Genomic DNA, 16,696 nt, shown 5'->3' on the forward strand with positions numbered 1-16,696 from the left:
ACGCTGCGCTCGCCCTCGTGCCTGAGCAGAACATCAAAGTTTATTTCCCATTATTTATTATTTATTTATTATTTTTATTTATTTTTATATTTATAAATATTTTTACGCTTTTTAAACATCAATAGATCAAGGTAAATGAAATAACAATTAATATTTAATGAATATTTTATTGTAGAGAAATATCGCTTTGCTGACAACCATTACTGAACAGGTTATGCCAATCGGCATGTGATGATTTTTGCATAGAATACTTTTATATTATAAATACTGATATGAAGCAGATTTAAATTTCGGTTCGTAACTTCTGGATAATAGACCATTTGATATTCATGAGCGAAATGCACCCAGGTGCAGACTGACAGGAATGTACTAATTTATACAAGTTCATAGTAGTTCTTCAAAGTTCGTTGAGCACATCCGCGTTCAGCAGAACTCAATAAAGAACTCAATAAAGAAATAAATTCAATGGTAAAAATAAGAGTTTATGGTCTATTTTTCATACAATTGGAAATTGTTTCATTATAAAATTTGTAGCAATTAATGTGCGAATTATACGCAAAGATCCAAGTTTCATGAAAATTTTTTAATTGAGTTAATCAACCGTCGCCACTGAAATTGTTATAACATTCCAGATGAAGTTGATCAACAGGTTCTGTGTGCTTGAGAGCATGGGTTCTGTATTGTATGTAATAATGTATGTTATTGTATGTAGGGCTCTGTATTGTAAGGGCAATATATTGCATGTATGAGCTCAGGAGAACCTATATCTTATTTACGCGTATCACGTACACATGTCCAATAACAGTATTGTTTGCTTCTCATTTATTTGAAAATGAATGTTGCTACGTTCGTAACGTCGTTCAGTCAGCTGTGGTCAATGACATTTCCAAGTTCTTTTTTTCTTCAACCTGATCATTTTACATTTCAGTAATACAGGTTCTCTTGCTTGTGAAAACTTGTATGATACGTAGAAATATTTTATCTATTGATTTGCTCACCCCATCTAGGGAAGCCATGCCTCCCGCACAACTGCAATGACAAACTTTATAATAAAATGGGATATAACTGACTTAACAATGAGTCAGCACAGTATCCCCGTGAATGAAGTATTTCTTCAGCAGAAAAAAAAAATCTCAGGAGGAACCGAAATATATGACAATTCATTCGTTCCTGAGCTATTAAAGGGAAGTTCGTTATATGGCCTCTGGCCTCTCTCTAGGGTCTTCCAGGTGAAAATATGCTTTGGAGTGGTAGGCGCAACGCAATACCTCTAAGGCTCTAACCAATGTAAGTCATCAATGTGGTAGATGAATGATTTGATAATCAAATTAATCACGTCTCTCAATTCACAAGACATAAAAACGGATCAATGAATTTTAGTCCCTCCTCAAATAGTTGCTTTGAAGAAAATAATCTGGAGGGGAGACTATGCTAGGATATGCTAATGTGACTTCGGTTCACTTTAATATAAAAATTTACATCAAACACGAGCAACAAAGCCTCATAAACGAACCAGCTAATCACAAGATAACTGAATTTTCTCTTATTTTGCAACTTTCCTGAAGTAAGAAAACCTATTCCTTCAAATTTGAATAATGTAAAGAGCGATAGTGTAACTTAATCGTTGTGAAAAATATACTAACATCTAAGTAGATGAGGACCGCACAATTATTGATAATAAACCAAACAATCAGAACCACATTGAGTATTCAATAGCATCAAATGAAGTGACCCATTAGGTATTTATAAGAAATAGAACCAGTCACGATAAAATCAGTAGTACCGCAATTGAAAATGAAATAACCCTGACATTAACCTTTATATACAAGTCAGAAAAATATTTTAAATTCAATAATATTCGAATATATTCTGAAAAACACAGCAAGTATCCTTTATATATCTTTAGTTTACTAATGTATATGTTCAAAATATGTGGACATATCCTTGTTATGCCTTAAAAAGTTGCTGCACTGGATTAAAATATATGACACATTTTTACCGTCAAAATATAGGAATAAGATAGTTAGGCATGAAATTTCTGCAAAATCTCAGACTGTTAGAGTAGTGTTCAGTATTCTCGGACCGGTTGCGACTCCGTTTAACTTTTTCAGTGGTGGTGAAAATTTTAACTTATATATAGAATGATTTTTTGGACGCCTGATTCGTCTCCGACAACGGGCTAAGATGCTACTAAAACGCGCAAATATGTGGGATATCGGCGAATGCTGGTGGACGTTCAGAGACATGCTGCGGTTGCATGTGCACACAAACAAGCGACACAAATGACAGTTTCGAGGCGCATGTCATTCATTATCTCAAAACACTATTTTTTAATAGATTCATAATCTATTAAACACATAATTCACTCGCGTCCTCTTGTCCATAATGCTTTTCCTGCCAGAGTTGTGGGTTAAGCCTTTAACCCACAATAATGTACCGTTTTTTTGCCGTCCAATAATGTTCCGGCTGAGACCACTTCCCTCGTCTTTACATTTATAAGTGGATATAGATTTACATTTGGATATCTATTTATATCTGGTATATATTTATACCTGGATATATATTCATATATGGGAATATAGCTAACCTCTACAGCACTAACACTCGAGATCAGTAGACGTTGAAGGCTTGTAAAGACACACGGCAAGACAGGAAGAAAAAACGATTAAGTCTTATCACGAACCTATTAAAAGTGTCCGGACACCTCATCATACGAGGCACTTCGTCGTTATAGCAATCATTTCATCATTATAGCAATCATTTCATCAATATAGCAATCATTCCATCGATCATTATTGTAATCATTTTATCATTATAGAAAGTATTTCATCATTATAGCAATCATTTCATCCTTTTAGCAATCATTTCATCATTATAGCAGTTGGAAAGGTTTGAAATGATGAAATGTTTAATGATGAAATGTCTCGCACGATGAGGTGTCAGGGAACCCCTTTTGAAATAAGGCGATAAATGTCAGGTTGTGATGTCATTACTGACTATTACGTCACCTTCTGTGACGTCACTACTCGTGGGTCACCGCGTATATAAGCTGAGAAAGCGCACTGTTAGTCCTGTCTCTTATACACATCTAGATGTGTATAAGAGACAGGTATTATTCTTTTATATTCAATTCCNGACTAACTCGCGGTCGGCCCGCTCTCTCTCTTAAATACTGCGCCGGTCTCGCGCAGCGCTCTAGCTAGGCGGTTTGAGCTCCTCCCTCGAAATCCCGAGTTTATGTCTATCATCAATCCCTAATTTTATGTAAAATTTATTCCTATTCCTATTCCTAATCAGGTTAGAGGCCGATGTTAAATTAATAATTTAGCACGACGAGTCCCTCAAACTATTAAGCCAATTCTCACTAATGAACTTCATGCTGTTACGCCCTTAATTACAGAATTGACGAATTCTGCTAGTAATACGGCATTAACGCCGTTGATGCTAATGTATAATGAGCTGTTAATACCTGAGATTTTAATAATCCGGTTATATAAAATGATGTTGATAGCCTTTTTGGAGTTATATATACTCGCTCTTTTCAAATTAGATAATGCTAGCAGTCAACACTGACGTCATAAATGTTTACATGTGTTCAAACCATATAGTAGCACGTAAGCACTGTTCATGTTTTAAAACATGATAGGCGTTCAGAATTTGTTCTTGAGAAAGTCATCAATTGACACTAATTGACTGATGGTAATAACGTAATGTACGTATACCAATTTATCTAGCTTAATTTGAATTATTTTGATGTTGATGATGTGATAATATTGTAAGTGCCTTTCCTGTTACTCAATTTTTGCTTACAGCAAAGGTCTGTGCAATATTTTCGAGTATATATACCGATAAAATTGATGCACGTTAAATACACCGAACACTGATTCCGGCAGGGAAATTTTTTTTGTAATAATGTGTTATTCTAATATCTAGGTAACGCTAAATAATTAAATAATTTCCGCCTGTTATTATTTTTTGTAACTTTCATGTTCGGTTGTGCAACGTTGATATAGACAACTGTCTTTTGAGATTCTTGAATGCAATATAATGTTCTACTCTTTACTTTCTCTACCATGTTATCTACTCAATTGCATTATCTGTAGAAGTAATGAGTTGATGTATTATGACATCCATGTGGTTTCAAACGGTAGATTTAATCAAGTTGATTAAACTGTAACAATTATTGTATAGTCATGAGTAGATTCAGCCGTCAAAGACTGGCACTTCAATTGCAAAAAGTTAACTTTGCATATAACAAATGCTGACCCGATCTATCGAAGAAAGTCAGTATATGTTTTTTTTTCTCCCTCTGATTGGTCGAGATTACTTCCTTTTATTGCAACATGAATATAATTTTGTGCATTTTTATATAATATGGTGATTTGTGAGTTGCATATAGATATTGTCTGTGATTACGATGTATGCGCTATAAGTTATAAGCGAAATTTCCTAACGCTTGATCATGTCGTGAGAAATTTTCTCTTCAGATGATTTCATTATAACTTGAATTCATGCCGACGAACGATCTCGTGATTCACGTAAAAAAAAAACTCAAACTCAATTCAACGATAATTTTTTTTTTTGCTATAAGCGCAAAGAATTAATGAAGCGGCAAGCAGAGTTTGCTTACCTTTCACAAATCGTCTGTTCAAATCGCTACGTAAGCGAGAACAATTTCACGCTCAGCGATGGCATTAATGAGATCTTTAATGAGACTAGCAATCTAATTAAAGCACATAGCAATAGCACGGTTCTTATACTTCATTCTTGATGAGACTTGCTAAACGCAAGTGATATCGTGATATAATGACAACCGAGGAGATTAATTTTAATCTCATGTCACTGAGATCATTAAAATGGACGAACCGTAGTTAAAATTTCACAATTTTATTGTAAAAATTGCTCATGTGTGTATCTCCATTTTGCCTCTTATTCGAACGATGTTTACAGTTAATGAGATTTTGTTGTTCAAATATTTCATTGTATTTGAATTAGGCACTGCGAATTTCACGATTGCAAACCATCTTGCTGGATCACGATCTAATAAAATGACTAAAATAGCCATTTATATGTAAAGTAACATAGCGTAAATGAATTTCCTGCGGTTATGTGATTGCTTTTAAATGAAATTGCGAAATGATCCAACGCAGCTCAGAGTAAATCTAAGAATAGGCTATTACATGGCTCTCTAAAAATAGAAACCAATGAAAATGTATTTTCTTCTTGCCGAGCGACAAACTTTATTTTTAAGCGTATAAAGCCAAAAAACCGGCATTGAACTTCTATGTAATATTAAGTTACTACTATGATGTCCGTTGACATATGTAAACTCTAGTAACTGAGCCTTTTTCTTAAAAATTAGGTTTGAAATTAATGCCAAATTACTTAATGCCTAATCTAAGCACTGAAGTTTAACGTTCAGTCTCATTGTAATTAACAATTCCGATCATTGTTAAGAAACTTGTACACATGACACTGATGCGTTGACCCACGTATTAGCTTTGCTTTATATTAATGAAGCGAGGACGCTTCTACAGCGTAGGGGGGACGTGTCAGGCCGTGATGTCATTAGCGACTATTACGTCACCTTCTGTGACGTCACTACTCGCGGGTCACCGCATATATAAGCTCGGTGAGCCGACTGCCAGTCAGTCATAGGCGAGTCTTAAGGCCCGTTCACACTAGGGGCAACACACGAGAATCAAGTGCCTCAAAGCGCATACAGAGGCGCTTTGCAGCCTCTGCATGCGCTTCTTGACCGATTGACGAGCTAGCGATTGACAGGGGCCATGCCTCATGCAACACAAGCGCGGCGCTTAGTAGATAGCTATTAAAGAATTTATATCACTTGTATGCTTAAATCGCAAATTAACTAAGAATTTAAATTAAATTAAAAATTTAAATCAAATTAAAAATCTAAATTAATTAGTTAAAGAAATTCAATTCGTTCTATGGTTTCAATGTATTAATTTGGGACTTCTGATTAGTGATTCTAGATTCTACGAACTGACGATGGAGCTGGTCTCCGAAACGTTTTCTATAAAGATATGAATTTTTATGGACTATTCTTTGCTTTTAAATTCTTAGTTAGTAGATAGCTGTCTGTGGTCTAGTAAGGTTGATTGTGTACGCTGGTCCGGCACACCAAATGTCGACTAACATCACTCGTTTGGAGTCACTCTCTAGTAGAGAGCCTTATTGATCTTTAATTCTTTATAGAGAAAATGAATGCCTATGGAGTGTTCGGTCAAAGGAGTACAAAAATCTAAATGCAAATGATGTACGTTATTTTTACATGACGTGTTTAGTTTATGTGATTTTAGCAACTCCTGACAATTTATGCATTACCGTTTAGCGATTTCCAAGGATGATATAATATCGGTACGAATATTGGAACTTTTTATTTAAGAATAGACTATATTTTTTATAAACTGTATCTTTTTGAATGTGCTAGTCCTCTAATTATGATGCCTATGCTAAATTCTCGTTTACATTTGGCATAGTGCGAAGAATGACGGACCGCAGCACACCCGAGAACAATGGCCCACAGCTCAAATTCGGTTACATCCATCCTCATTGACGTCTAGGTGGCAACTAGTGTTCAAAGCGCGCGCTCTCAAACTACCGAGTACAAAAGTAGTGTGAACGGTTGTGCGCGGTGAGGCACTGCAGCAAACGACTCAAAGCGCATGTCGTTGCCACTAGTGTAAACGGGCCTTAGAGGAGGGTTGTCAGACATGAGGTGGGTGAGGAGGGTGTCCTCCCTACCCATATCCTCTTTGTGGGCTGCCTAGCAGGCTACAAACATCGAGGCACTTCATGCCAATACCGCTGTCATTATGAGGAAATTATTGGTCTGAATTACAATCTTTGTACTTTGATATATCTCCGTAACATTTTCAATATCGATATGATGAATTTGCTTGGCGTTTTTTGTTATTTAAATTTCTTGTGAACTTGCGATATAAGCAGATTGATAATAGAAGTAGGTACTTATATACGATCTAGCGACAATTAGACTTTCGTGAAAAAATTTATACTATGTAAATTAAATATCATCGACATAATTTCGGCATCGAATATGAAGCATTTATATATTTATATACTTGGGATGAAAATATAACAGTTCGAAAACAGTCTATTTGGCCTGAAGCAGCGGCTCACATTCCCAAATGGGGTACCCCCACATCGGAGGGGGGGGAGAGGAGGGGGTGTGAGGGATCAGCTCAGCGGCCCAAGCACCCTTTGCTTCGTGACGCGTCTGCCCAAGTCTATGTGTGTAGAGCAGCCAGACGCAGGCCTGCGCTCGCATGACATTCCTTTGACACCACACAGCCAGACGTAAGATACTAGTAGTCACGGCAGCGTCCGCGATCACCCTCGCTTCGGAGTTCGGGCGGGTCTGCATACCCCCCTTAAGGCAGACAGCCTTCAGCTGCAGTCATGCAGTTAACTCGTGACTCCGGCACTCAGCCAACACGCAGTGTCGTTATATACTCTATCTCCAAAATTACTGCACATACTGTGCTTTGATCCTGTAACTTCTATCTAGTTTATCCGTGAACCTATCTTTAATACTTACGCTTAGATACACGTCTTGTCATTATCCTTCCCTGGCCCATGAATATTTAATATGTTATTCGGACAATTATAATGAACCAAAACCCCTCAGGTTTACCTACAACGGAACAGTAGATCAGACCGATCTATTTAGAACTTTGACAAAACTTTAAATTTGGCATGCATGCTTATGTTGCCTAACAATTCAAGATTTGATCATCAGAAGTAATAATTAAAAAAATTTTTTAATTTAAAAAAAATTTAAAAACCCTAAAAATTCACGGTTGGGAATCGAGTTTTTTGTCGAACATCCAGAGTTGCCAACACTGGAAAATGATTTGAATTGCTAAAATTCCTAAACTAAAAAGTAAAAAATGAATAAATATAAAACCATTTTTAAAAACCACGTTTTTCTGGTGGTTACAAAACTAAAAACAATGAAATAAAACAAATAAAAAACTTTAAAAACCACGTTTCCTTAACGGACAAAAAAGGAAATCACTAACTCTTACATAACATTCTACATAACTTTAATGTTATGTAAGAGTTAATGTTTTTCTTTTTTGTCCGTTGAGAAAACGTGGTTTTAAAATTTTTTTTTTAATTTGTTTTATTTGAACCGTGCATGTTCTCTGCAGGGCGACAGTGGTGGTCCCCTGGCAGTACGCGGACCGGACGGGCGCTAGGTGCAGGCGGGCACAGTCTCCCATGGCATCAAGTGCGCCTACCCCAGCCTGCCTGGCGTTTACGCTTGGGCAAGTAGGTGATGACTGGCTTGGTTGGGTAAGTAGGTGATGACTAGCTTGGTTGGGCAAGTAGGTGATGACTAGCGTGCTTGGGCAAGTAGGTGATGACTAGCTTGCTTGGGTAAGTAGGTGATGACTAGCTTGGTTGGGCAAGTAGGTGATGACTAGCTTGCTTGGGCAAGTAGTTGATGACTAGCTTGCTTGGGTAAGTAGGTGATGACTAGCTTGGTTGGGCAAGTAGGTGATGACTAGCTTGCTTGGGCAAGTAGGTGATAGGCTAGTTTGGGCAATAATTCTGATATGCTCAAAACGTGTACTCGTTCGTAGCGTTAGATACTTGAGTACTGCGCGCTTCCATCGAAGAACCCAGCATATATTTTTGCATTATATCAGTCTCTTTTGCCCTCCTGCGGCGTGATAAACTGCAAGCAAAATGCAAACAGTCCCTTTTATATACTGTATATTTTGAAATTAATTTTGATATTTGCTATATCTAGCTTACATGTCAGTTATTTTTTGCAGGTTGTACTTGTGCAGGTTGTACTGGTGTACAACCTGGCGACGTACTGAGGCTTGACCAAGGTCTCGTACCAACAAATAAATGCACTCGCCGATCAGTATGCAGGGCAAGACCTTGTCATAATCGGCTACCCTTGCAACCAGTTCGGTAAGGTGAGTCAGCCGTCTTATCTGCCCAGACGAAATTATGTTGATTACGAGTTAATTTCGGTGAAATAACGTTTTATCCAAGTTATTTTAACGTCAGAATCCCTGTCCGTTACGTTACTCACTGGTCATTATGTTAATAATCATTTGGTGATCCTTGCATAGTATGTTACTGCCGCTGTTGTGAAGTATATATCTTTAGTAATTTAGTAATAAATTCTAGCTGATTACCAATACATCAATTTGTAAGGCGAGATATACTTTTATCATAGTATGGAAAATTAGATAAATTTCCATTAATGGTTTAGTAGTCAATGATTTGTATTGATTTCTGAACCACTCGCAGCAAGAGCCCGGAGTGACTCGTGACGAGATCATGAACGGCATCCGCTACGTGAGATCGGGCGGGGGGTTCGAACCCAAGCAGGATAGAATATTCCAGAAGGTTGATGTTAATGGGGCGAACGAGATCCCCTTCTACATATACCTTAAAGTGAGTCGAATAATTGCTGTCGAAACGATTCAATGACTGAAAACAGTTTGGAATACGTACGATGAAACTCATTAATCAAGTCGATTAGTTTGTTTTCGGTGCCTCAAATGATAGGATGTTCGCTCTGTTGATATTTTCCTACTATACCTGCCTTTTAATGCATAGATTTGTCTTCTATCCGCCGCCTAGCAGGGAAAGTCGAATAGAGCTGGGCATAAAGTTGTGATCCTTTGGAATCATATTCGGGAAATTTTTTTAAAGATGTAAAGTTTTTTATTAATTTCGGAAGGTTTTGAACGCTAATGCAAAACAAGATTGTGTGTATAATACATAATAATTTTATATATAATATGGTATTCTGTTGTAAGTGTTAGTATGTATTCATTAAACATGTGTGTCGCTCAGGAGTCTTACAAGCTTGATAATGATGCAAAACTAGACAACACGTTGATCATTGTGCAGCAATGTCAAACCTCTAAAACAGTAATTTCAGATGATACATTGTATTTGCCATCACGTTGTATAATTTTGTACCCAACAGGCCGCCTGCGAAAGCTATTTTGTAGGAGCAAAATCTCGTCCATGTTCACACAAGGGTGAGCGCAGAGGTGGTCGAATATCCAGGGCGGAATCCATGTTGATGATCGTCTAGGAGCAGGTGTTGAGTGATAAAAGGAAGCAAGCATCGTTCCAGGACTTTGATGGCGGGGCAAAGCAGGGAGATTGGTCGGTAGGATTTAGCGCCATTGTCCAGTTTGCCGGGTTAGAGCAGCAGTATGACTTAGTCTCTACCGGGTAAAACAAGGAAGGCTAATACAAATATATGTTTATCAACATAGGGATGGAGGAACTATCTTCTAACCAGGAAGAAATTAATTGAATGCGGAATGAGTAATATAATGCAGAAATGAAAGTTAATTATTATTTTTTCCACCTTACAGCGGGTCAGGTAGGTAATTCCGAGTGGTCCAAGATATTTGAGGTAAAAGATGGTGAGTTTGTTTGGTCCAGTGGCTTTAGAGGGACGGGATTGTTTGATTGCGTTGGCCACTTGTGCCGTTGAGAGGGAGGGACTGTCCGATAGGTTGAGGTTCTTCGACTTCCGGGTTGTGATTCTATTGAGTTTATTGGACCTGTGTTGAGCGACAGCCGTGAAGAGACTGTCGAAGCAATCGGCAAGATTTTTGATATTATTAATGGGTTTCTCATTGAAGTTGATGGCGTTATTTGGGTAGTTTTTTGGCTTGCCGCAAGGCCTTTATTGTTGACCAGAGGCGTTTAACGTAGGTATGGCGGTTGAAGGTAGAGAGGTATTGTTTCCATCGGGCTTTTTTTATGTCGTTAGTGAGCTGTTGATTATGGGCAGTGAGGACTGCTACATCGTCAGAGGTGGAGTTGGCAGCACGGAGGTTGTTTCGCTGTCGGGTGAGGTTGATGATGTCTTTAGAGAGGCCATGCTTAGAACAGATGTAGCCGCGTGAAGGAATGTTATGGTTGCTTGCGCGGATTAAAAAGTTGGGGTAAAATTAGGGTCTTTGGGGTAGTGGTCATTGTATCGCCAGTTTCTTCACTGTGATGTGCTTGAATGAATTGCCTGCAACAAACAATTTTTTTATATTATATGGACAACATAATCTGGAGACACTTGTCCAAACATAACACATTATCTGATGAACATAACAATGAACATAAATGCCATACAAGAATATTTCATTTGAATTGGTAGCTGTGTCCCCCATCACAGTACACCTACAAGGGACAAAAAATGGCTCAGGGATATCAAATATTGTTCAAATGAGAAGGCAGAAATTGAAATGACCTACACTGTATGTAGCCAAGATGTTGATTAATCTGATTTTTCTTACCTGGTCATATAGATAACGGTCTGGTAATCCTGTTATACTTGCTCCTGTTGTTGTTGTAACTGCTACAGCATTAGATGTTGCAGCTTTTCTTCTAGCTGCTGCAGCTCTTGTTGCCGCAACATCTGTTGTTGTAACTTCTGCAGAATTTGTTGTCTATCTTCTAGCTGCTGCATCTCTTGTTGTTTCTGCAGCATCTGTTGTTGTAACCGCTGCAGAATTTTTTGATGCAGTTCATCAGGCTGCAGCAGCTCTTGATGTTGAGGCAGTATCTGTAGGTCCTGCAGCATCTGTTGTTCCTGTGGCAGCCATTGTTGTTGCTGCTGCAGCTGCCATTGTTGTTGCTGCTGCAGCTGTCGTTGTATTGTCTGCTGCAGCTGTTGTGGTATCTGCTGCAGCTGTTGTTGTTGCTGCTGCAGCTGTTGTTGTTGCTGCTGCAGCTGTTGATGTTGTTGCTGCAGCTGTTGTATTATCTGTTGCATCTGCTGTAAAGAATCTGCAGAGACGAAAAGCATTTACTATTTAATCACTATTGAACAATTTTTTAAACAAAAACATGATTTTTACTTTCATGTTTGGTTGATATTTATCACTATATGTGCTCATGACAACACATCTAAAACAGAAGTACATGAGACAGAAAAGAGCAGTCGAATTACAATGGAGGTTAGGTAGCACTGGACTTACACATTATGGGGCCAAGCCAGGCAAGTAAGAGCTTCTCTGCAGGATCATATGGAGCTTGTGTAAGAATTTTAATCCTCTCCCAAGACTAAACTAACATCATTTATAATTATGAGTCTGGAAAAAGAAGAGCACAAGTGAGTAAATATAATGTAAGCTGCAGTCACAAATATAATAACTAAAAGTCATGCAACACCAGTAGAGCACATTAAAGCATAACAGCAAACCAGATTACTGAGAATAACCCTAATCGTTTAGAATTAACAACATCATACAATTATTGAAACATACACAACACATTCAGTACTATTAACATAAGCACAACGATACAACTTCCTCACAACAATACACATACAGTGGGGGGAAATAAATATTCGTACACTTGAAAAATCGTATTTTAATGTATGTAAGTACACAAACTTAACAGGAAAAGTGATTTAAATTATGTATAGAGACGCATAGTATTCAAAAATACTATCAAAAGAAATTAAATCTCAATGCAACAAAAAACAATGCAACATGTTCACTTTTTGGGTAAAAAAAGTATTCGTACAAAACAATAAATCCGCATTATTTTAATTTAATACTTGGTTGAATAGGTACCCTTTATTCAGCTCAACAGATACCAGTCTATTTCTATATGTCTCAACCAATGATTTGCAGATGCTGACTGGTATTTTATACCATTCTTCTTGGCACACCACCTTAAGATTCTCAATGTTTGTTGGGGACCTTTTCTTAATTTGAAATACTTGAATTCCTGAGGCACTCAGGTGACTTTGCAACTCTCCTCGAGTATCTGTGGATTTTCTTGGATTTTTCGTCCCAATAATCTAGCAGATGTTCTGGTGTGAAATATTAGTCAAAAGTTGTTTTGTACGAATACTTTTTTCACCCGAAGAAGTTAACATGTTGCATTGAGATTTAATTTCTATTGATGCTATTTTTGAATACAATGCGCCTCTATACATAATATAAATCACTTCTCCTGTTCAGTTTGTGTACTTACATACATTAAAATACGATTTTTCAAGTGTACGAATATTTATTTCCCCCCACTGTATATATTAAATACATGCCCACACACATCTCTCAAAACATGTCATTCATAACCTATTCTTACTTCCATCTAAAAAATCCATAAACAAAGTAACACATCTGTTGTTGTTGTTTGTTGCGACCGTCACGCTCGCCGGGGGGGAGGCTCTGGTGGTGGGCGGGGGGCTGGCACCGGAAGAGAAGGGAGATGGGCGAAGGCAGGGAGGGTGGCCAGGAATGCCGCTGCCTCCACGGGGTTGTCCCAGTGAGGAGATGCTGAGAGATGTGGGGAAGGCGGGGCAGACGAAGAGGTGCTGAACGGACTGGAGGGGATCCCCACACTCCGGGCAGGTGGAGCTAGGGGAGCGTCCGATCCTGGCGGAATAGGACGCCGGGGAGCTGCAGTATCCCGAGCGGAGCTGGGATAGCGCTGAGCGGTAAAGGCGAGGGAGTGAGGCCTCCACTGATGCAATTGGTGGTGGCGGGGCTGCGAGTACGGCGTTTATGGCGTCAGTCGCCGCAACGCGGGAGAAGATCTCCCTGCGGATACACCGCTTGGCTTTTCCGTATGCCCGGCAGGCAAGATACTATTTGCCAAGAGTGGTGTGACTAGATGGCCGAACCTCGACTGTATTGAGGCTTTCATAGGGCGGTCCCCGAGAGGGGCAGAGACCATGCGAAAAGAGGCATGGGAGGGCTGGAGGGCGCTAGCGAGGAACTGGGCGCAAGCCAGGTCAAGGTGCGCGAACAAAGGGAGGACTCCGGTCTCCTGGTGCAGATGGGAGATCGGGGCCATTTTGAGGCAGCCGGTGGCTAGTCGCAATGCAGTATTTTGCATTATCTGCAGGCTAGCAACTGCTGTGCGAGAGGCAACAGGGTACCAGATGGGGGCCACGTAGTTGAGGATTGGGCGCGTGATGGTACGGTAGGTGGCAACTATGTCCTCCTTGGAGAAGCCCCAGTTGGTGCCAGCAAGGGCTTTTAAGATGCGGAGAGAACTCATCGCTTTTGTGGCTATGGCTCTTGCATGAGGGGAGAAGGTGAAGTGTGTATCCCAGGTGATGCCTAGGATTTTGGGGGTTTTATCCAGAGGGATGATGCCGTTGCAAATGGTGGCAGATGGATGGTATCGGGATTGGTGCGTATCTGGGGTGAAGAGTGTGACCAAGGACTTGCCAGGAGCCACGGCCAGTTTCTTGACAGCCGACCAGTCTGAGACGCTGCGAAGGAGCAAGGCAAGCTCAGCCTCTGCAGCGTCAAGCCTCGGGGACGACACGAAGATGGTGAGGTCGTCTGTGTATGAGGCAATATTGGGGGTAGGCACTGGGATGTCGGAGATGAAGTGGATAAAGAGGGCCGGCGAGATGACCAAGCCCTGGGGAACGCCTGAGTGGATGGCTCTGAAAGGTGATTGAGTTCTGTGGTAGAGGCAAGATGCCTGCCAGCCTCGGAGGTAGCAGCACAGCCAGCAGACTAGGTTGTAAGTAACACATCCAACAAACACCCCCTGTAGAATTTCAAAACATGTTTCTAATTCTCTCCTCATTAATCACCAAAATCCCACAACAATACCTTGCATAACTTGACATAACTTATTTTAAAATAACATAATATATAATACGGTAACATTACATATCATGACACAACACAACATAATCTGACATAACCTTACATAACCTAATCTGACTTGACATAGCCTAACCTGATCTAACCTAACCTAAATTTACGTAATATAATCTCACCTACCCTAACATATTCTAACCTAACTTACTCTTACATAACCTAACCTAGCCTAGCATAACCTAACCTGATCTAGCCTAAGCTAACCTGATCTAGCCTAACCTAACTTAACCTAACCTGATCTAACCTAACCTAACATATCCTAACCTAAGTGAACATATACTAACCTAAGCAAACCTACACTAACCTAATCCAGCCCAACATAACCTAATCTAACCCAACCTAGCTCAACATAACCTAATCTAACCCAACCTAGCTCAACATAACCTAACCTAACCCAAATGAACCTAAACAAGCCTGACCTAACATAACTTGACCTACTCTAACCTAACCTAGCTTAATCTAACATAAAATAATCTAACATAAAATAATGTATACTAATCTAACCTAACTTATCCCAACTTATGAGGATCGTTTTGATCCCAGAAAAACTTTTACATTTATCAACCGATCTTTCTGATATTTCATATGCAGACATAAAATTTTAATAAGAAACAATTAAACAAAAACAAACTAACCAAAGTTTATCTAAGATCATCTATCTAACCAAAGATGGTATTAAAACATCTCTCTATCACTAGAAGAGACAAAAAACTGGTTAAAAAGATCTGGTAAGTTTCGATTTGTATTACAGTTAGTAAAGTTCTTCACAATAATCGATCACAAAAATATATCCTTATGCGATCTGAAGTCATCATTGTACCTCTCCCCAGTACGGTTCTCACTGGCAATTTAAGAGAGCAATAACTGGCATTTAGCCTGGGCATCCTGAAACCCTATGCAGCCTAATGTGTTGCAAAGGCAATACCTTGCATCCTATTGCATGTTAAATGTAGCTCAGACACAATTTCATTTCTACAGGCATGTCAACTCCCGATGCCTCTACTCATTAAAAGTTTTTGCCACAATTCATTCCAAAATGCAAGACCTAATCACTATTCCATATGGATTAAATAGTCATTTATTTGCAGTCAGATCAATAACTATTTACACCCAATACCAACCGCACCCTCGGAGGAGCAATAGATATTATAAGGGGGCACTGTAAGACAGCCAAGGGGCCAGGCAAACTGCCCTCTGGCCAGTAACATGTATTTTTCACAGTTATACCAAACATGGACTGAATTTTGCATAAATTTTGTTTTTTTTTTTCTATTTATTTAAAAAAGGACAGACAATGGCCAAATTTTGTCTTAGGACATCTCATACAACAAATCTGAGGGAATTTTTTGGCCAAATGAAGATTTTTTTAAAATTGCCTAGAAAATGTATTTTTTAACACGTTTTTCTTTACTCAGCTTTGCGTTTGTTTGTTGTTAACATTGACAACGAAAATTAGCCCACTTCTAATTGCTCTAGAGATCTGAAATTCGGCATGCAGGCTATTTTCGCCTAACAAATTCAGATACAATCATAAAAACTAGCAATTAGAGACCTAAATTAGCTTAATTGAGCAAAGTATATATATATATATAGTATATAGGTATATAGTATGGCGTGTGGGCGCTGATGTTATAGACGAGCAGGCGCTGACGATGCGCATCATCGATACGCATTGAACTTTTTAAAATCCACGTTTTTCATGTGTAGCAATGGACTAAAAAGGAGTAAATAAAATACTTAAAAAAACTTTTTAAAAAAACACGTTTTTCTTATTCACCATCAAATTTCCAAAATTCGTGTGTTGTGTGCTTTTTGATTTAATCGTAAATCTGCCCGACACACGTTTTTTGGGGCGAGCCATAATTTATTTTCCACTTTTTAGTCCAAAAGAAAATCGTGGTTTTTTAAAAAGTTTTTTTAAGTATTTTATTTAACAGGTTTGTTATTTAGGTTTTTCTCTATTCTTGAAAGAAGTTCAAGCAAACACTTTTTTTAATGGCATTCTAGAGAACACATTCAAGGAG

The 16,696-nt window shown here is 38.8% G+C and overlaps 1 protein-coding gene and 1 long non-coding RNA gene across 2 annotated transcripts; one reads left to right on the forward strand and one right to left on the reverse strand.

The window, feature by feature from the left end:
• Window positions 1-6,737: 6,737 nt before the first annotated feature.
• Window positions 6,738-9,516, forward strand: LOC125179197 (glutathione peroxidase-like). The gene is made up of 4 exons (XM_047884589.1): window positions 6,738-6,742; window positions 8,199-8,315; window positions 8,816-8,978; window positions 9,319-9,516. The coding sequence occupies exons 1-4, from the start codon at window positions 6,738-6,740 to the stop codon at window positions 9,499-9,501; spliced, it is 468 nt and encodes a 155-aa protein (XP_047740545.1). The 3' UTR covers window positions 9,502-9,516.
• A 264-nt stretch (window positions 9,517-9,780) lies between these two features.
• Window positions 9,781-11,686, reverse strand: LOC125179196. Its single transcript, XR_007157174.1, has 2 exons — window positions 11,331-11,686; window positions 9,781-11,059 (listed from the first exon to the last, which is right to left on the reverse strand). It is a non-coding gene; the product is annotated as an uncharacterized LOC125179196 (long non-coding RNA).
• Window positions 11,687-16,696: the final 5,010 nt, after the last annotated feature.

The sequence above is a fragment of the Hyalella azteca genome, unplaced genomic scaffold (assembly GCF_000764305.2).
Source record: "Hyalella azteca isolate HAZT.00-mixed unplaced genomic scaffold, Hazt_2.0.2 contig15674, whole genome shotgun sequence".
Taxonomy (NCBI): domain Eukaryota; kingdom Metazoa; phylum Arthropoda; class Malacostraca; order Amphipoda; family Hyalellidae; genus Hyalella; species Hyalella azteca.